This window comes from Myotis myotis, unplaced genomic scaffold (assembly GCF_014108235.1).
Source record: "Myotis myotis isolate mMyoMyo1 unplaced genomic scaffold, mMyoMyo1.p scaffold_m19_p_12, whole genome shotgun sequence".
Taxonomy (NCBI): Eukaryota; Metazoa; Chordata; class Mammalia; order Chiroptera; family Vespertilionidae; genus Myotis; species Myotis myotis.
In genome coordinates, this window is record NW_023416316.1 from 58,627,705 (window position 1) to 58,651,502 (window position 23,798).

Consider the following 23,798-nt stretch of genomic DNA (forward strand, 5'->3'; position numbering starts at 1 on the left):
TTAAAGCATAGTGATTAATTACAAAACAATATATAATTATATATGTGTTTTCCGATGGTCTTAGGCGACGCCTGTGAAAGGGTCGTTCGACCCCCAAAGGGGTCGTGACCCGCAGGTTGAGAACCACTGTTCTAGGGGGAAGGAGGTGGCAAGAAAAAAGTCTAGGGACTTTTAAACACATGAAACATTGGAGGTGCCAGCTTGGGGAACTCTCCACATTCTAATACCCCTGCAAGCAGTGAAAAATGTGATTTTGAAAAAAAAGGTTTTTTTTAAATACTCTGGCAGAGAGAATGAACGATGAGGTAAGTTAGACATTGATATAGTACATTCAGGCAAGATATATTTATTTTTGGTCATGTTTGGTAGCATTTCTGTAAGATGAAAAATTAAAGAATTTAGACGATGAAAACCGGAGAAGGATAGAAAGTTAGAGGCGTAATTCTTTTGTAAATCTCTGAAATCACGGTGAGATATATTTGGGAGGGGCTGGGGAGGTACATTTAGAAAGTCCCTTTAATAGAACTCTAAGGAATACAAAAGAGTTAAAATCGTTTTTCCTTGAGTCACATAACTGAGTCATGCTCATCCTCTCGGAATCTAAAAATTTCTATTAGGCACAAAAAGATGGCAGGCCTGTGTGCAGCAGCTGCTGAGGGCATGTTTTTCCTTCATTCCTTCTTGTGTCCCCCACCTTCCCATCCTCATAGAGGAGCCTGAACATGCCAGTTGGATAGATGTTCCTCTTACCCTCCTGTTAAAAGGTGATCCAGGACCTTTGGGGCCAGAATCACTGGAGCAAAGGTAGAGAGACGCTGAAGGAACAAACTGAGGCAAAATGAGAGCCATAAGTCATCTCGGGGTCTGCAAATAGACACCTCAGTGCAAACCGCTGTATTCAAGAGCAGCAGTGGGTAAATTACATAATGCTCAGCCCGATGATTTTCCGTAATGACAAAACGCAATTGATTCGTTTACCTTAGTGCTGATGATGCCTCCTGACAAAATGATTTATATCAATAAAGCCCGGCATCTGCGTGCACCTCACCACAATCTATAGCAGATGCTGAACAAACTGCCTCGTTTATGTTTTCCCCACCCCAGAAGGACCTTCCGCCCAGATTTACAGGCTGCGGGGTGACCCACAGGCAGGGAACATGAGGCTGCTCTGCGGGGCCCAGTGCAGTGGCCAGGTGAGCAGCTTTCCACCCGTGAAGGCCCGGAGACTTCTGCCAGGCCTCTCCCGGGCTCTGCCAAAAGCACGGGGAGCCAGCCGCATGCTCTTTCGAACTCCCAGCACTCGGATTCCCCACATTGAACTCATTTTCTTCTGAACTTACATCCAACTTTTTTTTTCCTTGTGTTATCAAGCCCTGGGGGAACAAAGAAAACACAGAAGAGGGGAGGAAGACCATGGTGGAAAGTGCCAGAAGGAAAGGTAGAGCAGGAGGAACTTGCAAATGGCTTCCCTTAGCTGGCAAAGAAAAGAGAAACCATATTTGTACTAGAAGATATGATTTTTTGCCTAATACACATGCAGGCAACAGAAAAAGAGCTAGGTCAGGCCCTCCTTCCCCCTTTTCAGAAGAGAAAGCTGTTCACTGAGAGCATTCAGTGTTTCCATTCATCCTGGTCACTCCGTTTCTATTCCCCCAGCCCAACAAAAAATAATCAGATTTAGCTAACACTAACTTACGTTTGGTTCTTGGTATTAAAGACTCATTTTCTCCCAAATTTGACTGGCTTGTGCCGTGTTATGTATTTTCCAAGTCTGTTCAGAACATACTTAGACCTAGAGCCAGCCTATTTGCTATTAATTTGATGTCTCCAGCTTTGCAAACCTCTGATATGTATCTGCGTGTTTTGAAACCTACTGGGTATCCTAAAGATCTCTCTCCACCTCTCTTGAGTGGCAAGAGCTGGATACACTAATTTATTTCAAGATCAAATGAAGCTCCTAAATGCTTGGCTTCGCTTCTCAGACTGTGGCTTATGCTGATTTATAATAACGATGGGTAAATGTTTTACTGGACTATTATTTTGGCTCAAAGATTTTGAGGTAAAGGATGTTCATAATAAAACACAGATCTATGTATTATAAAGTGAATAATACATAGGAACGTTTTAAAGAAAACACAAATCTTTAAAGAAATTTCTACCTTGAACTTCAGGTTATACTCATAAGCTACTTATTCATTCATTCATTCATTTATCATTCATTCAGCAGAAGTTCACTTATTTATTCCACAACAAATATTTCTTGGATACCTGCTATGTGTTAAGGAACTATTTTAGTACTGGAAACATAAGAAAGAACAAAACAGATGAAAATCTATTTTTCTCAGGGGGCTTACATACTAATATGAGGGACAGACATGTACAGGAACAAAACAAATAACTAATAAAATAATACATGTGTCATATGTTGATAGGATAATAGTAAGGCAGGAAGGAGATTGGAAAAAAGTAAGGTGGGGAAGGAGAAGAATTGGATATTGGGCTACTACCCAAGGGTATTGGAGGGTTAAAAAGGTTAGTAAGAAAAGATTCACTGATAAAATGGCATTTGAGCAAGCATCTAAGGTAGGTACCGGTGGCGCACCACACAAAAGTCAGGGGGGAGAGAATTCCAGGCATAAAGAAGAGCAAGTGCAAAGGGCCTGCGGTAGATGCATTCTTAACATATTTCTTGAAGAGCAAAGCAGCTTGTGTGTGGTGGAGAATGGCACCCATATTGCAGGATTTTATAAGGACTCTGGCTTTTAATTTCAATGAAATGAGAAGTCACAGGAGGATTTTTAGCAGGGGCATGATTTGTTTTAAAGGGATCACTCTACTATGCTGAGAATAGATTATAAGGAGTCCCAACTGTGAAAGTAAGAAAAGCAGTCGGGAGGCTACTACAGTAAGCCAGGCCAGGGATGATGATGGACCATGGTAGGAGCTATGGAGGTGGTGAGAAATGTTCCAATTCGGGATAATTACATTTCTTTGAATCTAAGACATCATTGCTTAAAAGATGTGCCATTATTTTATTTTTTTAATATATTTTTATTGATTTCAGAGAGGAAGGGAGAGGGGGAGAGAGAGAGAGAAACATCAATGTTGAGAGAGAATCATTGATTGACTGCCTCCTGCATATCCCATACTGAGGATCGAACCTGCAACCCAGGCATGTGCCCTGACTGGGAATTGAACCACAACCTTCTGGTTCATAAGTCGATGCTCAACCACTGCACCACACTAGCCAGACTGTACTATTATTTTATACACCACTAAGAAAGAAAGAAAAAGTCATTGAAATTAAGAAACAATGACACTGCCTTCTGACCACTTAGGGCTTTTACTTCTTAACTACTATAAGGTCTATTTTAAACTTAGATATATTTTTAGACTATACTCTATTGCACTGACACATCCAGAAAGAGAAAATAAAACTGAAATAAATTAATAAATTGATAAAAAATTAAACTTTGTCTCAAACTTCAATTATTTTTAATCCCTTTAGACTCAATCAATTTCCACATCATCAGGGTACTTGTGATACAGTATTTTTAAAATAATCCTAAAAAGAAATAAAGTCCATTAGTATCGGGCCCTTTTGTTATAAATGATATGCAATAAACTAGATATTTAAAGTATACAGTTTAGTGCAGGGGTTCTTAACCTTCCTAATGCTGCGACCCTTTAATACAGTTCCTCATGTTGTGGTGACCCCCAACCATAAAATTATTTTCATTGCTACCTCAAAACTGTAATTTTGCTACTGTTATGAATCGTAATGTAAATATCTGATATGCAGGATGTATTTTCATTGTTACAAATTGAACATAATGAAAGCATAGTGATTAATCACAAAAACAATATGTAATTATATATGTGTTTTCCGATGGTCTTAGGCAGCCCCTGTGAAAGGGTCGTTTGACCCCCAAAGGGGTCGTGACCCACAGGTTGAGAACCGCTGGTTTAGTGCTTTTTAACATGTACATATACCTGTGAAACCATTACCTTGAGCAAGATCTGAAGGTATCCATCATCTCAGAAGTTTTCTTATTCCCCTTGTAATCCTTTCCTCCTTCTCCCTCTCACCCCGTTTCCATCATTAGATTTCATTTTCTAGAATTTTATAAAATGGAATTATACATTACATACTCTTTTCCCATCTGGCTTTTTTCATTCAGCTTAATTATTTTGAGATGCGTTAATGCTGTAGCATGTATCAGCAGTTTATTTTATTACTGTCATAATTCCATTGTATGGACAAATGCTTTCATTTCTCCTGGGTAAATTCCTGGGATTAGAATGGCTGGGATTGTACGGTAGATGGATGCTGAGCCTTTTAAGAAGCCGCCAGACTGTTTTCTTGAGTGTCTTGCCATTTTGCATTTCCACCAGCAAAATCTGAGAGTTTCCCTTGCTCGGCACTCTTACCAGAGCTTGACATTGTCAGTATGTTTTGTTTTAGGCATTAGAATTGGTGTGTAGTGTTATCTCATCATTGCTTTCATTTGCATTTTTCTAATGGCTAATATGTTGAACCTCTTTTCATGCCTTATTCCAGTAGCTGCTGCAACAAATTACCACAAACCTGGTGGCCTAAAGCAACCCTCTTATTTTATAGTTCTGGAGGGTCCAAGTCTCAAATGGGTCTCACTGGGCTCAAATCAAGGTGTTGGCAGAGCTGTGGTCCTCTAGAAGCTCCAGGGAAGCATGCACTGTCCTTTGGTTTGACGTTGCAGCTTCTGGAGGCTATCCTCTTTCCTTGGCATCTTCGAAGCCCAGCAGCAGAGCATCTTCGGATGTTAATGACTCTAACCTCCTCCCCTGCCTTCCTCTTTTAATTTAAAGAATGCTTTTAATTTGTGATTCCATTGGGCCTACCCAAATAATCTAGGATAATATTTTTATTTTAAGGTCAGCTGCTTAGCCAGCTTAATTTCATCAGCAACCTTAATTCCCCGTTTCCACGTAACGTAAGATATTCATAGGTTTGGGGGACATCTTCGGCAGGAGGAGGAAGGTGGGGATGATTCTGCCCATCACAAAGGTGCGTATTTCCTCTTTGGTGTAGCGTTAAAGTCTTTTGCCGATTTTTAAAAATGGTTGTTTGCTTTCCTACTGTTGAGTTTGAGAGTTCTTTATATATTCTGAATATAAGGCCTTTGTCAAATATGTGATTTGAAAATATTTTTTCTCAGTCGGTAGCTTTTTACTTTTTTTTTCTCGAAAATTGCTTAATGTTATCTTTCCCAGAGCAAAAGCTCTTACTTTTTATGGAGAACAGTTTATCATTTTTTTTTCTGTCATGGATTGTGTCTGCATTGAACATCACGTCCAAGAATTTCTTGCCTACCCCAGGTCACGAAGTTTTCTCCTATGTGTTTTTTCTAAAAGTGTTAGAATTCCACATTTCATCTTTAGATCTACGACCGAGTTCCAGTTAATTTTTGTATAAGGTGTAAAGTTTATATCTAGGTTGATTTTTTTTTATTAGGATATCCAATTTTTTTCAGCTCCGTTTGTTGAAAAGATAACCTTTTCTCCTTGAATTGCCTTTTAAGATGTCAAAAATTCATTGGCCGTTTCTGTGTGGGTCTGTTTCTGGAGTCTATTCCGATCTCTTCACCGTATCCATTATCTTGGTTACTAGAGCTTTAGAGTAAATCTTAAAATCAGGTAGTTTGATTTCTCCAACTTTATCCTTCTTTTCAAACTTATTTTGGCTATTCTATTCTAATTCCTTTGCCTTTCCACATAAGTTTTATAATCTGTTTTTCCCATATGTACCAAAAATCTTGCTGGGATGTTGACTGAAATGATTTTAATTCTACAGATCGATTTAGAGAGAGTCGACATCTTTACTATGTTCGGTTGTTCACCCTATGAACACTTCATGTCTCTCCATTCGTTTAGGCCTTCTTTAGTTTCTTTCATCAGTCTTTTTTAGTTTTAAGCATACATACTCTTTATGCTTTAGTTGGATTTATACCTCATAAATGACATTGTATTTTTTATTTCAGTTTTTGTAGTGTTGCTAGTTTATTCTTGGCCACGTATTTTGTGAACTTGCCAAACTCACTTATTAGTTCTGTGAGTTTTTGGATTTTCTATATAAACAATCGTGTTATTTACAGATCAGGATGGTTTTACTTTCTTCCTTTTCAATTTATAAACCACTGGTTATTTTTATGGCCTTACTGCACTGGCAAGGATTCAAATTCAATGTTGAACAGAACTGGTGAGAGTGGATAGCCTTACCTTATGTCCATTCTTAAGGGGGAAAGCATTCAGTCTCACTACAGAGCATGATGTTAGCTGTAGGTGTTTGTTTGTTTGTTTTTATAGATGCTCTTTATCACCTTGGGGAAGTTCTTATCCATTCTTAATTTGCTGAGAGTCATTATCATAGATGTATGTTAAATTTTGTCAAATGCTTTTTCTGCCTCAATTGATATGATCATGTGGTTTTTCTAAGACTTTTGTGATGGTAATATTAATTGATTTAAAAATGTCTTGCATTCCTGGAGTAAATTCTACTTGTTCATAGTGTATTATTTTGTCTATAGATTACCAAGCTTCATTTGCTAGCATTTTGTTTTGAGGGTTTTTTTACATCTATGTTTATGAGAGATCATTGTCTATAGCATCCTTTGCTTATGCTGTCTTTGGTTTTGATACACCTGTAATATTGGCCTCAAACAATGAGTTGGAAAATGATTTTTTCTTTTCTGTTTATGGAAAAGATTGTATGGAATTGATGTTATTGCTTCTTTAAATTCTTGATAGCACTCACCAGTGAAATTCCCTGGGCCTGGAGTTTTTTGTTTTGCTCTGTGTTTTTTTTTATATACTTAATTTTTTAACATATGGAATATAGTTATAGTAACTATTTTAATGCCTTTTCTGTGTTTTGATTTGATTTTTCTCTTCTATATGGGCTGTATTTTGTTGTTGTTGTTTAATTTTCATGCCTGGTAATTTTTGACCTGATTCCAGACATTGCAAATTTTATCTTGCCAGATACTAGGTATTTTTGTATTCCTCTAAATATTCTACATTTTGTTCTGGAAGCAGTTAAGTTACTTAAAATCAGTTTGATCCTTTTGGATCTTAAAACTCGGTAGCTGGGACCAAAGCCACGTTTGGGTTAGTGCCAATTGTGCCCTGGTATTGAGGCAAGACCCTTCTCAGTGCTCACTGTCCAATGACAGCCCATCTGGTGGGATAAGACACTATTCAGGCCCTAGACGTGTGGCAGATATTCATCCCTATAATTCTTTACCGGCCTGGTTCTTTTCTGACCTCAGGTCGTTTCTCCACATGCACGTACTGATTGATTGGTCTGAGTGTGCTGCTGGATATCTGTAGGGAGCATTCTTAAATCTCTTGAGTCATTTCTCTGTATAGTTCTCTCTCACTGGTAATCTGTCCTTCGGACTCTAGCCGCCTTGATTTTGAACTCTCAGCTTTGTCTCCTCAACTCAGGGAATCCAGTGGGCTCTGAGTGCCCACTTCCTGAGCTACCACCTAGAAAGTCTCTCATGGCAGTAAAGTGAAGCAATGTTAATGCTTACTTACTTTGTTTCTTGACTCTCAAGGATCGCTGACCTTCTTGTTTGATATCCTGTATCTTGAAAGCCATTGTTTCATATATTTTTTCAGACCTTTTGGCTGTTTCAGACAAGAGATTGAGCCTGGGCCCTACCACTCCATTTGGCAGAAAGCCTAAGTCTTGGTGCTGGGATCTTAATTCACGTTCTAATTATATATGTAGACCTAGCCAGATTTTGACTCCCACATTGAGGATGTTCTTTAGCACTTCTGATTCGTCATCTCCCTACCACCCTCCTAACCATTTGATTCCCAGAGGTTAAATGAATGTGTTCTACTATTGGAATTTTCTTCCAAGCAGCTGACACCCATTTTGCAAGTTTGATACTGGCTGTTTTGATATTAGTGTCTATGCAGACAAAGATAAGTATGGCAGGATTACTGCCTCCCTCGGGGAAAATGAATATAAGGCACCAGTGATTGTGAGATACATTCTGATTTCATGTAGGTTAAAATGGGAAATATTGTAGAATCTGTGAAATATGGCTTTTTGACTCTGGTGAGTATAGGACTTTCTAACTGATCGGATGAAAGCATAAAATAAGGATGGCTCCAAAGTTTTTGATCTAGAAAAAACAGGGCCAGGGGGAGGAAGCATCTTGTTTGGCCTGTCCAGTATACACCCTCCATTGTGCAATCACTGGTAAACTAGGAGGAAAAGAGATATGAAGGGCTCATCTTGTTTTATTGGGTATATGTTATGAGTAATAAAGTTGGCATGAAGATGAAAAAATATACCATTAAAACCTCCTCAAGACTGGCAGACTATATGTAGCCAACTCTATTAACAATGGCTCTTTCAACAAAAAAATAATACTGATAAGATTGAGTATCAGCCCCAAAGGCTTAAAGCAAAGAGCTTTTAAAAACATGCACTTTATCAACAGGTCTAAAAATAAGATAAACTCAGATATCAGAATAGGAAATCCTGTCTTTTCAAAACTTATCATTTTTATTATCACCTTTCTCTGATATAGCAATGAATTATACAGAAAAATCCATATATGAAAAGATTAAAAATTAATCTAAAATGCTAGAAATATGTGGAATATAGATGTATATAGCTGTGTGTTTGTTTGTTTTTAATCCTGACTAGAGGATATTTTTTCCATTGATTGCTAGAGAGAGTGAAAAAGAGGGAGGAGGGGGAGAGAGAGGGAGAGAAACATGAACGAGAAAGAGACACATTGATTAGTTGCCCTTGACTTATTGAACCGAGACTCTTCAGTCCATGGGCTGACACTCTAACCACTAAGCCAAAAGATCCAGGGCTAGCTGTAATTTTTTTTAACCTAACCCAAGGATGTGTGTGTGTGTGTGTGTTTTGTTTTGTTTTGTTTTTGTTTTTGTTTTTTTTTTAGAGAGAGAGAGAAACATTGATTGGTTGCCTCCTATATGCTCCCCAATTGGGGATCGAACCCACAACCTAGTTATGTGCCCTGACGCAGCCTTTTGGGGTATAGGCTGATGCTCCAACCAACTGACCCACCTGGCCAGGGCAATAACTATAGATTTTTTTTTGACAAAATCTTTTAGGTACAATCCTTGAGTACAATTTTCTTGGAAAAGGGTATTTATAACCCACGTATGTGAAATAACAACATTTGTGATTCCCATGGAAACCTTGTCAATTTAATGGAGAAAGAGGCTACCTGATCTCTGAAACAGGTCTTTTAGAGTTGTTGATTAAGAACCTGGAAAAATGTCCTGAAGACCTGCTTCATGGTTGGGTCAGACTAGGTTAGGGTAGATGCACTTGATCATAGAGCAGTGTGCCTTTGGAGGAAAGGTCACCCCCAGGGTTGTGCAAGGAGAGGATATAGCCCCCTGCTCACCAGCCATACCCATTGAATTTATCACTGAGGGGCAGGTGATGAAACTGACTGCTCACACATTCTCAGATGCCACACCTCTCTGTGCACAGTACTGTCATAGGTACCAAACAGTAGAATCCCCCAACCCATCCCTGTTCATTGAGAATGTATTGTCAAGTGAGACAATTATTAATACATATACAACTCAAAGACTGGCTTTTTATCAACATGCAGAAAATTAAATTAATTTTTTTTATCAAATTAAGAACATCGTACATTAAAGTGTATTCTGAGATGTATCAGCTGGTGTTAATAAGACGTAAGCAAAAGCTTCCTTGCATGAATGCATTAGGGACACACTGGGTTACACACAGAGTAGAATGGGTTTCTTTGGCTCAGGGCTCCTAAGAAACTAACCAATGTGGGTATTTTCCACACATTTTTTAATTTTAGGTCCCTTTTTCATGGACCGTCTTGTAGGGCTGCTGCTGCTTTGTCTTGTTCGTCACTGAGTCTCTGGTACCTAGAGTGGAACCTGGCCCTAAGAGACACTCAAAAACATTTGTGCAGTAATGAATTTGCTGGTTGCCTGATAACCTGCCAGTTGTCCGTTAGCCCTTTACGGAACCATAGACTAGGACAGTGATGGCGAACCTATGACACGTGTGTCAGAGGTGACACGCGAACTCATTTTTTTGGTTGATTTTTCTTTGTTAAATGGCATTTAAATATATAAAATAAATATCAAAAATATAAGTCTTTGTTTTACTATGGTTGCAAATATCAAAAAAATTCTATATGTGACACGGCACCAGAGTTAAGTTAGGGTTTTTCAAAATGCTGACACGCCGAGCTCAAAAGGTTCGCCATCACTGGACTAGGCCGTGACTCTCCCGTCTCTGGGGCTGTGTGCTGCTGACAGTTCAAGTTTGCACCAGCCTGAGTTGCTCCACATTCTCTTTGACCAGGGAAGAGTAGAGGGGCATCAGATATTTCATTCTTGCCTGGTCTACACTCCACCTTGCCTTCTTCCCCCAATAGCCTGGGAGGTTCCTCTGCCTCTTCCTCGGGGAGCATGCAAAGGTTACTGCATCAGCCTAGAGCTGGGCCAATGCCCCGCACGTGGAATGTGAGTCACTTCTCAGCAGAACAAGAGGGAGGCCGCCTGAGCAGTGTGTGGGTCAGGAGACTGCCGCCAACAGAAAGCTTCTCTCTTGCTTGCACTTTACTTGACCTGTGGATAAACAAAGACTTTCTATTTCTAGAAATCCCTTTGTTTTAACTGCTTTGAGTTTCTTTTGTAAACTTAAACATCCATGTCTTTATGCAAGGCGTGTAGAGCTCTGTGGGCCCAGTCTGAACATTCTTTATTCCTTTTCTATATTCTCCTTATGCGTTTTGTTCTTATAAGCCACAAACCCTAAGCTATCTAAAATTCAGTCTTTTCTTTAACAATATATGACATTAAAAACAACGAGGAAGTTGTAGTGTGAGTAGAATACTCGATATTGCAGAGAACTTGATAAATGTAACCTCTTTGGGGAAAAGATTGAAGGCGTGTAATTCTTTCCATTCAGCTGGCTATGTGGTAGGACCTTTGAGGCATTTAAAAACATAAAAATAAGCCCTAACCAGTTTTGCTCAGTGGATAGAGCATCGGCCTGCGGACTCAAGGGTCCCGGGTTCGATTCTGGTCAAGGGCATGTACCTTGGTTACGGGCACATCCCCAGTGGGGAGTGTGCAGGAGGCAGCTGATCGATGTTTCTCTCTCATCGATGTTTCTAACTCTCTATCCCTCTCCCTTCCTCTCTGTAAAAAATCAATAAAATACATATTTTTTAAAAAACACATAAAAATAAAGTCTTTCAGTTCATGTTTTTAGGAGATTTGGAATAGAGGGGAAGGAATTATATTCACAAAATACTGTGTTCCAGCCTATACACCTGTATATCTATATCTATATCTATATCTATATCTATATCTATATCTATATCTATCATCTATCTATTCACAACATTATAGGTAAGTGTTTTCTCTATTTTACAAACAGAATAACTAAGGATCAGAGAAGTTAGGGAACTTCGGAGATTTATTTATTGAGATTAAATTAACCCAAAGACAATATGATATGTTGAAGTTCAGAGAAATTGGCTATCTTTTGAGCTTGTTTTATTGAAACTAACTTCTTCCAGTGATAGAATGATAATGTATAATATTGAAACAGAATCCCACAGACTCTGGCTATGCTGGTGAGTTTAAAATACCGGCTGTCCTTGTCTTCTGTTCTTTGACCTTGAGCTACTCATTATATTTCTCAGAGGCTTCATTTCTTCATCATAAAGTGGGGATGGTGGCATCTTCTTGGCCTCTATTAACAAGTTTTGGGTGAAAGAATAAGTAGTATAATTCAGGTGAAAGTGAAACGCCTCAGTGCTGTGTAAATATATGGTATTGTTGTCACAAGTGAAGTTCTAAATAAGAAGGCCAGCGATGTGTTTGGAGTGCATGTACTATACCTTCAGTTTTTAAAAAATGTAGGTTTTGGCATTTGGCACTGCTTCCAATGAATTTAGGCTCAATTTCAAGCATTGTAAAAAGTAATCCATTTTTAAATGATCTATAATTAAGGCTCACAGAGAGGGTGTGGGGGGGAAATGTGAATGACCATTGATGGGACACTCAATATTGGATGCAGATAGAGTAAAGGATATTGAAGAACTGGAAGGAATGGTTTCTGCCTTAGAGGGGCTAAAAGAATGTAAGCAAACATTTATTTCTCCTATTCTTTAATCTGTTGTATTTATCCAAGACAGTTACTTTACTGGAGAGAAATCCAGATTTTGATATAATAAAGTCACCCTGGGAACATTAGAATTTATTTTCCTTTTGTAATTTAACACAGTTGCGCTAATCTAGAGAAAATTGGCAATATAAGACCAGGATTTAAAAGTAGAAATGAAAACTTGCAAATTCATTTTTTCATATATCAGAAATCACATATTTTTTAAAGGTCATATCCACATGAGTGACCTAGTGAGTAGCTTTTTTGTCATATTTTATTTTGAGGAAAGTAAAAATCTTGAATCCCAAATATTGGTGTTCACATTTCAAAGATTAAAAAAAAAAAAAGGTTGTCATTTTGCGGGGGTTGGGTGGTAGGGGTGTGTAAGTTTGTGCCTTCATAGGAGACCATCAGTAATTTTGTATCCAAGTATGTGCTTTTAAGACCTTGTTCTGTTTCTCTCTAGTGGATGACACTGTGGTTGCCATTCCCTATGGAAGCAGACACATTCACCTTACCTTAAAAGGACCCGATCACTTGTGTAAGTAAACTTCGTTGTTTTCCTTTGGGTATTGGGAATTTTAGGCATTATTATTTATTTTTTGTTCCCAGAATAGATTAAAATACAGAAGTACAAATCTTTCCACTTTATCATAATATGATATTTTGAATGCTTCTGTTTATCTTTTGGTTGCCTAATTAGATAGCAAAAAACAAAAAACAAAAAAAAACCCTCTGGTAATTATCTCTAACCACAGTCATCCTGAAAAATACAAAATAGATGCTCCCATAGTTTGTTCCTGAGGTAAGCACATGTTTATGCTTTTGTGAATATTGTTTCTCATTTTCTGTCTTCTTTATTTCCAATCAATCTCGATCTTTTTCTTACCTCGCCTCTTGGCATTTTTTTCTTCTTCCTTCCAACCGTCCTTCCCTCTCCTTCTTTCTCTTTTTTATTCTTCCTTTTCTCGTGTTTCATTACTGTGTCAATTCAGAGGCACATAGAAACCCCAAACAACCTTAACCCTGTGGCATTTAATGAAAACCATTTTGGTAAATTAAGCATCCCATGTATTAAAGACAATATAGGGTCCTAATATCTTGAAGATAGTTATTGGGTTCAGGATTACTAATGGGGAGATCATATACAAACTCTGGTGGGACCAAAGATCAAATAGTAGCATGGTCCCACCGGAGTTTGTACAAGAACTGACCTTCAGGCATGCCATGGCTTTTTCTTTTTTTTTTTTTAATATCATTTAGTGCTGCTTAGACGCAGACCTCTAAGTTACAAACAGAAAATTATGGGCTGTGAACCAGGGAACTGGGAGGAGAGGATATGCTAGTGTTTTCTGCAAAATTCAATTCCCCCAGAAGATTTCACTTCAGTTGATCTCTCAGGCATTTCTGATCTCCACTTCAATTGTTCCCGGGTTCTGACAAACCCATCTATCATCTGCTGCTCTTTCTCCCCACCCACACACATGCCTAAGAAACCAATTTAGGTAGCAAGCCCTGTCTTTTGGCAATTGGATTATGACTGAAATCATTCCAGAAAGACAAACAAGATGAAGACAAATTGGAGCCTGTGAAAGTTCAGATAGCCTACTATAGTCTTTCTAAAAATAAAAATAAGTACATTTTATGGGAGAGGTGGGATGTGAAGGGTCATGTGAAGTAAAGGAATAAGTAAGGTACAGTTCAGGCAAAGCCAAAAGATGCTGATAAGACACCTTATATGGTTCCAAGTTCTTTCCTAGCCCTGAACAGCCCCCAAAAATATAGTGTTCACATGTCAAAGGATGATATATATGTGTTCACTATTACCATTTAAATGATTTGTTTTTCCTTTTGAGAGCTGGACAGAGGTAACTGCTGGTGAAACAACCCTACTCAAAAACAGTATTTTTCTGAGCAGGGATAGGCAAAAATCCATCAGACCAAGACCATCACCCACCTGGGGACTGACTCCTCACTGTGGAAGAAAGAACCCAAAGGGATATAGATATAAGAAGAAAATTTATTTTTATAAATGTATTAGCCTCCCAAATTCCCTAATTATCTGATCACTAGGAAGCTGATGAGTTGGCCTTCTTTGCTTTAATTGTCCCAAGGATTTGGTTGATAAAAATTTCAAATGATATTTATGAATGATGAAAAGCAAAATAGAATTTTCATTAACCACCCCGCCCCAGTCGATATACTATTGATAACATATATATAACTAACAAAGTTTTTGCTTTGTTTTGTATTTGGAATATAATTCAGAATGAATATGCGAGTAAATGATGCCCTATTTCTCTTGCAACCCTTTGCCTTTCCCTCCCAGCAGCTGCTCCAATATGAGATCAACCTTAAAAATGTAGGGCCAAACTAGAACAAGACTAGGCAGTCTGGTCTGGTCCAGCTCATCTTTCATCAGAATGCCTCGGGACGGTTACTAGGAGGCCTGGTGATAAAATTGAACCAGATGCTCACATTAAGCTTAGAACTCCAAGATTTTTCCAAAACTAAATGAACTTACATCCTGGAGATATCTCCATAAATGCATGTAAACACATGTAAGGCAGCTGGAAGAATGAAGGCTAGAGGAAGGAGATGCAGCGCTATTACTCTCCTCTGATGACAACTGTAGTTCCTACACTCGAATATTTTGTTGGGTGCCTTATGTTCTCTGGGAGGGCCTCTCTGTGCTGGGATAGGGGAGGGCAATCTGACCTACTCCCAGAGAAGGGCTACACAGACTTCACCTGAGGGTCATGGGCATTTAATTGGACACCAACATTTCCCCCTATTGGTATTCCTTGCAGTACAGAACTTGACTTAAGCAACATCTATAAGAATTTAGTATAAATACTTTAGGCACTTTAGTACATCCAGACACCTTAAAATTATTCTTAACCACAGAACCCCAATCTGTAAAACATTTAAGAAAGGAATCGGTCCGATTGAATCTAGGGTAGAAGACCTAGAGCTTCACTCAGGCTCCCCATCTTTCTTCTAAAGAACCCCTGCCCAAACCAAGGGTCCTTGTTAGATTTAGCCTATCTACATTCCCTTATGCAGCGGGCAGTTATTCTAAATCCCTCTCAATCACATAAGAACTTCCCCTGCTCTGAAATACATGTCATAATTATCATCCTCCCAGCAGACTTTAATTTCCTACAAGAAAACATGATTCACAGACTTGGTCATTGGCCAGATTCAGCTTGGAATGTTCCAGGAATCAAGAAGTTCTTCTTTCTGTCCTAAGCGCTTACGAAAGATCATATATGCACATAATACTAAATGAAGTACCAAGAAGGATTTTAAAAAGAAAGAGAAACAACACGGACAGTTAGTTCTCTGTTCTTAAGTCACTAGACTTTCTTCATTTTTAAAGATAGCACACATAAGATAAATAACCAGAAAGTATAAATAAATACAAGGTAATTCATGAATATAAAGTCACAGGTACTGAAGGAGTTCAGTGAGGCACCCTGGATCTCATGGAATAAAAAGGAAAGTGGTAGGGTATTCTAGGCTGAGGGCTGTGAAGACTGAAATCAATGAATATGTATGGAAGATGGTTTAGTCAAAGGAATAGGATTGTGATCAGGTGGAGTGCCCAAATAAGGTCATCCAGGGAGTCAAAGATTTTTTTTGGAGGGAGACTTGAATGTTTGGATAATGAGTTTTAAAATAATTTCATTTGCAGCATAAACTCTTATGTGATCCAGTGTGCCTATATATTTTGTTTATATCCTAATGGTAATTGTGTCAGCCATATAAAGAATGATACTTCCCCTTATATAGCTCTAGGTTCTGTTCCATGGACAGAACTTGCATGAGGTTTACTGCAACCATGGGAACATCTTTCTCTTCTCTTCATGTGTTTGATTCTGTAGATCTGGAAACCAAAACCCTCCAGGGGACTAAAGGTGAAAACAGTCTCAGCTCTCCAGGTATCTTTCTTGTGGACAATTCTAGTGTGGAATTCCAGAAATATCCAGGCAAAGAGAACCTGAGTATCGCTGGACCGCTCACCGCAGATTTCATTGTCAAGGTAAGCCCATTTAGGTATTTTGTGTTCAAGCCCCCTCCGAACTGATGATGTTTACAACCTCCTGAAGAGAGAGCTTTAGGCTTTGACAGAGATTTGGAAAGCCAGTTATCCAAGAGATGTTTAATCCAAGGGTGTTGAGCTACATCCTGGACTTTACAAGAACATATGATTTTTTTAAAGTCCTAAGAAAATTGTGTGTGTGTGTGTGTGTGTGTGTGTGTGTGTTTTAATAAAAAGACCCCACTCACAAAGCCAATCCATCATTAGTTGGGGGATACAAACTGTTTTTAAAACAAGTTAGGGTATAGTCACTGACTCATATAAGGTATTCTTAGTCAAAGAGAGAGACAAACTAATGATCCATAGACTTGGTCATGCTTCCTTCCAATTGCAAGTTCTGTTTTCCCTTGTACTGGCAACAAGACGAGGTTGTTTCCTTCTATCAGAGCTTCCCTACTCTTGCAGGTAATATAAAACACATTGCTGGAAGCAACATACACATTCTGTAAGAAAAAATGTACACACTAGAAGAACATTTGGGAATCACAATAAAATAAAACATATTTTTTCCTTCAGTAGGTCAGAAGGACCTGAAGGATTTCAGCTGTAAAGCTGTAAAACTTGTAATGTGTCCAGGACTCCATAAATTTTTCATCATGGGACCTGGAGCCAGAGGACATTTGATTTAAGCTAAGGCTTCATGACCCCAGGGCAGCTGAAAGTAAGAATGCATATAGGAAAATGTGATAGGCAGTGAGGTTCAATGGAAGAAGGGTTCCAGAGTACTGTACTGCCTCCATCTGCATGGTAGCTTTTTTAAATCCAGTCCACCTGCCAGCCACATGAACTTGAGCAAGAAGCTATAAACCATAAGAGATATCTCACAATAGAAATGATGCTGTAAGTAGTTAAACAAGCAAATACAGGCATACTTCAGAGATATTGCAGTTAAAGATCCAGACCACTGCAATAAAATAAGTATCACAATAAAGTCATAATCCTTTCGCTGGTGGAGGGTCTTGCCTCCCATTTGTAAAAAACGCAACACCTGTGAAGCATAATAAAGCGAGGCGCAATAGAATGAGGTATGCCTGTACAGTAAAAAATGGAGAGATATCTTTATATTTTGAAGCTCTTAGAGTACTGTTGAATAAACCATTTATGCTAATTTCCCTAGAGGCGTTGGAGAGTTAATACACATACTGAAAGTATAGAATATGATTCAAGTAATATGCACATTTGAATAGTTCATGGCATTGTTGAATGCATTTCATATATCCAGCTGCCTTCTGCACATCACCACTTGGATGTCCAACAGAGACCATGAGCTCAACATGTCCAAAATTGGACCCATCTATCCCCAAATCCTGCTCTATCTTCTCGATTTCTTATCTTAAATAATACAATGTTTACCCAGCTGACTCGGAAAACTTTGATTCACATGAATTTCCCCATCTCCTAGACCCCTCATTAGACATTACTCTTTGTCAGTTTTACCTCTATATCATCCTTTAAAACTATTTTTTCTTCTCCTTCTTTAGTCCTTTGAATTTCTCACCTGAACTAATATCATTGACTCTGAATTAGTTTCCAGCCTCTGATCTATTAGCCATGTTGCTTTCAGAGTGAGTTTTCTAAAACTGGAACCCCTCTCTTCATAATGCTGCATTGCTCCACACCACCACCCCCATTGCTTTGGGGTTAAAATGCAGACCCATAGCATAGCATGTGTAACTCTCAATAATCTGGGTTCATCTACCCTTCCAACTTCACCTGTGAGTTTTCCTCTTCAGTTTCAACCAACTGAATGGCTCACAGATGACCAAATCTTGCAATCCCATAACTGATTACCTTTGCATAATGCTGTTCCCTCTGTCTTCAGTATTTTCTCCATCCAGAAGCATTCTGTGATACAACCCAACATTCCTGTTGACATTACATCTTCCTGCTTTGTGTTCCTTGAGGGCCAGAAACTAAATCGTATTTGTCTTCATATCTCCATAAGAAAACACAACAAACCCTAGGAAGTGTTGGATGAATAAAGGACTTTAGCCACATGGCAGTTGCTGAAGGGGGACAGTGCTGACATCTCCATGTTACCTACAAGGAAACTGAGCTTTAGGAAAGTTGAGTGACAGGACCAAGCTCACTCTGATGACAAACCACAACCAAAAATAGCCTCTTGTCTTCTGGCCCAGAACTCTTTTCAGTATTCTCTGTTGTTTCTAAGACTATTTTTTTCTTCTACATGTAAATACACATATTTAAGGGGAAAAAAAGGACTTTAAAGAAGTTTTGATGCTTTCCTAGATGCCTACCATCTGTAAATGTTTTCATTCAGAAACAAGCTAAGCTATCATTTCATTGATTTTTGCATTATATATCCTATTTTGTGATGTAGCTTCAGGTTGCAATTGAGAGGAAATTTAGGTTTCATTAGAAAATATCAAGATCAAATAAATGTCGTTATTCTAAAATAGATTATGTAATTTTTAAAATCAGTTTATTCAAACTTGAAAATGAGTCATATAATTTAAGAAGATACAGAGAAAAGAAGAAAATTACTTTTTTTCCCAGTGATTCATAATAAAGCAATTTTTCTTCCCTAATTTTCCCCCAGAAATAGCTGAAAATAAAAGGTTACCATTTGATTTTTTATCATTTTTCATGGTTTAGGTGCTTAGTAATTATACACATAATTTGTCATTCATCCTCAGTATCATTCAAAGTGTAGTCTCTTTTGCATTATATATTAACTTAAGCAATGACTTCCTTTTTGAATGAGATACACAGGAATCAAAATGGAAATGGTTATTTGTCAACATCTTTATGGAAATTTATTGCCAAAACACAAATTTTGCTTATTTACAAGAAGAAAAAAACATTTTTTGCATGATAGTAAAATTTTCTTACAGTGAAAATCATTATATATTGCCATTGGTTCCAAAGTTATGTTTTGAAATCTCCTTTAAAGATTAAAACCAGACTGAATTATCACCTTGCTTCCTAGGGACACATATCTTCCAAAAATTTAAAAATTATACATTGGTTGTACAACATTTTGGCAATGCTAGTGTAGAGTAGTACAAAAGATACGCTCTCTAGAGTTTGGTATAGTCTCCTGCTCACTGGATATGTAACCTCAGTGCGTTATTTTACCTTCCTCAGCTTGTTTACTCATTTGAAAAATGGTAATAAAATACTCCTCCATAGTTGTGAGGAACTGAATCAGATAGTGTGTATAACAGCAGATAGATCCAAATTACTGCCTTTCCATCTTTTTTTAAATGCTTTAACTTCTGATCCAATTTATCACAATAGTCTGCACTGTATACTCAGAAAGTTGCTTTTCTGAAGATGGTCAATTTACAAATAACTGGTATACCCAGGAACAACTTGGCAGTTGTAGCTATTAAGACAGATGGATGTAGGAGCAGACTGGCTGTGACAGTAAGTGTCAGGGGCAATTGGCTATTGGCTGGATGACTGCCTGGCTTAATATCCCCTTCCTCCTACCATGCCATCGGCATCCTTTCTCAAGCTGCAGACTCAATAGAAGATAATGACTTTCCCAGATACTATATGGTCTGTTTTAGTTATGGTTTATTCTTTACTAGAGGCCCGGTGCACAAATTTGTGCGTGGCTGGGGAAGGGGATGCAGCAGGTTGGCTGGCTGGCCTGCCGCCTGGTCAAACTCCCAGTCGAACTCCTGGTTGAGGGGACAGTTTGCATATTAGCCTTTTATTATATAGGATTAGAGCTTCCTACTTAGCTCTACTTGTACAAGAAACTTAGTTATATTTATTCATGTCAGTGTGTGCTCATTTTTTAAATGTAAGAAGAAATCCATATTAGATAGATAGAAAAGAGACTGATGAGGTGCCCAAGCCACCAAAAGGGCAGAAATACACAGTAGAATAGTAAACAATAAGTGCACTTAGAACTAAGAACACTGACTCACAGTTCATGCACTGAAAACTAGAGACTAGTTACTTCCTACAGAGAATAATTTACTAAATGCATTACATTTTTATAGTTGAAGAATTTGGGTTAGGAAGGTTGACATCATTCTAATTGCAGCCCAAGAAGCTTGTTTGAGTAGTCTAGGAACTAGAAATACCATGGTTTCCATTTGGAGTATTAGAGATGATGCCTTCATATTTCTTTCTGGACATCCTTGAGCATAACCCTGTACATAATTACACACCCAGACATGGTATCTTCCCTTTCCTAGGTTATAATGTCATTTGAGAGATAACACACTGGATAGAAAATGTTGATATAGTGATGCATATAATGAAGTACTAAAATAAAATGGGCACAATAAAAGCTGTAGATACTTGCTACAGGCTAATGTGATTAAGGAAGCCTTTGTAGCCAACATTATACCCATTATCCCCATGGAGGTATCTCTGGTCTGCTGCCCTACTCAAGGGCTGTGGGCAGTAGTAAATCCATAACTGACATCTCTCATGTAACCTTGACCCAGGGACCTATGGCTGAACTGCTGTACTAGTATCTCCCAATATTGAGGTCTAGAAATCTAGGGGGACTGGAAAACTCTATAAGAAGTGTAAAAGTAAAGTTGGATGCTAACAATTTTGTATCATTATTTTTACTGAATAAACCCTAATTTTAGTCAGTATTTCCAATTGTTGAAACTGTCAGGTATTTCAAACAATGGAATGATTGAATTTATATTTCACTCCAATAATAATTGGCATTTTTACAAGCCCTTTCCACTCTACTATACTATTGTATTATCAAAGGACAGTGGGAAGTACTGTTGGGTAAGGGTTGTGTTATAACAGTACTGCTTCTTTTCATGAACTTTAGCAACATTTTATCAACATATATTTTGTCACCAAGAAATGATCGCCCTGACCGGTTTGGCTCAGTGAATAAAGCGTTGGCCTGCGGACTGAAGGGTCTCAGGTTCGATTCCAGACAAGGGCATATACCTCGGTTGCGGGCACATCCCCAGTAGGGGCTGTGCAGGAGGCAGCTGATCGATGTTTCTCTCTCATCGATGTTTCTAACTCTCCCTCTCCCTTCCTCTCTGTAAAAAAATCAATAAAATATATATTTTTTAAAAAGAAATGATCAATAACATCTTCAAGAAAACTGGTAGATATACACATATAAAGATGATAATTATTCTAAGAATTTGCCACAAATAGTATCTGAAATAATCATGATCATTATATAATTCATTTGTTTGTTCATTCATGCATTCATTTACAGTATGGGGCAATTGATTGGTTACTTACTATGTGCCAAACATTGTAGATGATGCTAAAGAAAGAGTGATGAGCAAGATAAATGGCACCTGCCTTCATAGTGTTTATAGCATATGGAGGAGAAAGGCAATGAAATAACAATTATATCGATATCAAGTGCTTGTAAACATTTAAGTGATATAAGGAAGATCTTGTTGCATATTTTGAAAGCCCAGAAAAGCATTTTAAAGTATTTTTAACAGTTCCTTGAGGATTCACTATCACCATCAACCCACCAGACAGTCCAAAATTGAACATAATAGACTGAAACATTGAAAAGATAGATTTTCCTATTTTCCATGTTATTCCCTTCCGAGCAGGCATATTGATGTATTTCTACCACTTTCATAACACCCCTGGCTGCCGTGAGACCGGTATGACCAAGTTGAATGCCATTGTGGGTTCCAGCTCAGAGGCTCATGGGAACAGCTCCCTTTTGTCCTCCTCTCCTCAGGCCAGAGCAACAACTCAATTGCAGCCAAGGTGGGTGGGGGACTCCTGAATGCCAGTCCCCCTGCTCACCTGTCTGGAGGGAAAAATTTCCTACAACATCATAGAAAGAAAAGAACCTAGTTGAGGAACATTCCAAGGCTCACAACTAACCCTCTTCCCAAATGAGAAGCTAGAGGTATGGCATTTCACAGTGCTTCATCTGGGAGAGCCTTTGTGTATTTGATGCCTTTCGTGTATTTGAAATTTCTCCTAATTCTTTTGATTTTACATGGACTTAAAGCTCAACTGCTACCCACATGCCATTTGTACTGCCCTGCAGCTCTATTATGACAGTGCAATCAGTCGCTATGGCAAGTGTCCAGTTTTGTCTCCTTTACTTTCAGTGTGAGAAGTCATTAAATTGAATTCGAAACACCGAATCACTGTAATTATAGGAAGAAAAGCATGGTTCAGAACATTCTTTTTGCTTATTAACTTAAGGAGGTCAAAATTACACATGCCAGATGTATTTAGCTCCCTTAAACAAAATTCTAATGTGTCACCCTGAAGCGTTCATACTAGGGCCTGAGTTTTAAGGATTTAGGGTTGATGATGCTTCAGAGCAGATGATAACAGCGATCCCAGCAGCCCAGAATTCATAAAACCAAAAAGGAACACCGTGGTTCATCTCTGTAAGCAACAGTTAGGCCATCAAACTTAGACATCAGGTTAGTTAGCCTCTTCTTTTTATTTTAAACATTTTTTCCTACTTGAAAATGAAAAATTAAGAAGATACTGAGAAGAGAGGTACACGAATACTGCTAAAGATAAATACTTGTATCTTCACTGCACTAACAAAGGTTGCTTGATTCCATGGAAAGAATGGCAGCTTTAGAACCAGGCACACCTGAATTCAAACCCCAGCTCTGTTTTTTCCTAGCTGTGTAGCCTTGACATAGATACTTAACCTCTCTGGGCCTCCATTCTCTCACTGTAATGCTAATGTGGAAGATAATGCAGGAGGAGTTTTAAGATTAGATTTAATATAAATAAAATGTATCCTGCACAAAGTAGGACTGTATTTAGTGCTGATTGCTGTGGGAATTGTAGCTACTCAGTGACAGAGAAGGAAGAAGCAGGAATGTTATCAATGAAAATACACAAAATACCCATCTAGGGGTGGAACCTATTGCCTATTTCTTCCATGTTCCTGTTCTCTGCATCTTAGGTGTTCAGTCCAGTTATCAATCTCTTCTCAAACGTGGACATAGAGTCTCAGCATTTGTTGTCATTACACGTCACTTTCATTGAATTCATTAAGAACAGTATTCTTTCTAAGCTGCTTTTATTTTTGCCTTCAACATGGTGTTTAGTAACCCTCGCGCTTGGCACCATATTGCCTTGACACCATGACATCAAAGTGTCCAAGTACCTTGATGTTATATTCTGCTAATTTTGATTCCCCACCCCACCCCCCACTTCCCCAGGACTCAGTTTAATCTCTAACATCCCAAAAGGGACCCTTGCAAAACAATTCATCTCTCAGGATCTAAACAGATTTTCTGGCCTTTTTAGTATTTTTCATGGAGCTTTTGTTCAAATCAGAACCTTCTTCTAATACCTTTCCAGCATGATAACCACACATCCCAAGAGAGCTATAGGCTTTTGTGAGCTTAAAAAATAAAAAAAACTTTCCAAAGAATGTGATTAATACTACATCCCTAAGCAAGCAATTAAATATCCTGTATTTGACACACTGGGACTGAAAAATACTCATCTGTAGGCCATGCCCCCCATTTGTGAAAGATGTCGTATTGCTTCAGCTGTTTTTGC

General features: G+C 38.3%; 1 protein-coding gene across 5 annotated transcripts in view; it reads left to right on the forward strand.

Annotated features, from left to right (window-relative positions):
- The window catches only part of ADAMTSL1 (ADAMTS like 1), a 900,799-nt gene that overhangs the window by 633,999 nt on the left and 243,002 nt on the right, over window positions 1–23,798 (forward strand). For all 5 annotated transcript variants that reach the window (XM_036331231.1, XM_036331234.1, XM_036331232.1 and 2 more), the window contains 2 exons: window positions 12,675–12,749; window positions 16,096–16,253. In XM_036331231.1, coding sequence (XP_036187124.1) covers window positions 12,675–12,749; window positions 16,096–16,253 — 233 coding nt within the window. The remainder of the gene's footprint in view (window positions 1–12,674; window positions 12,750–16,095; window positions 16,254–23,798) is intronic.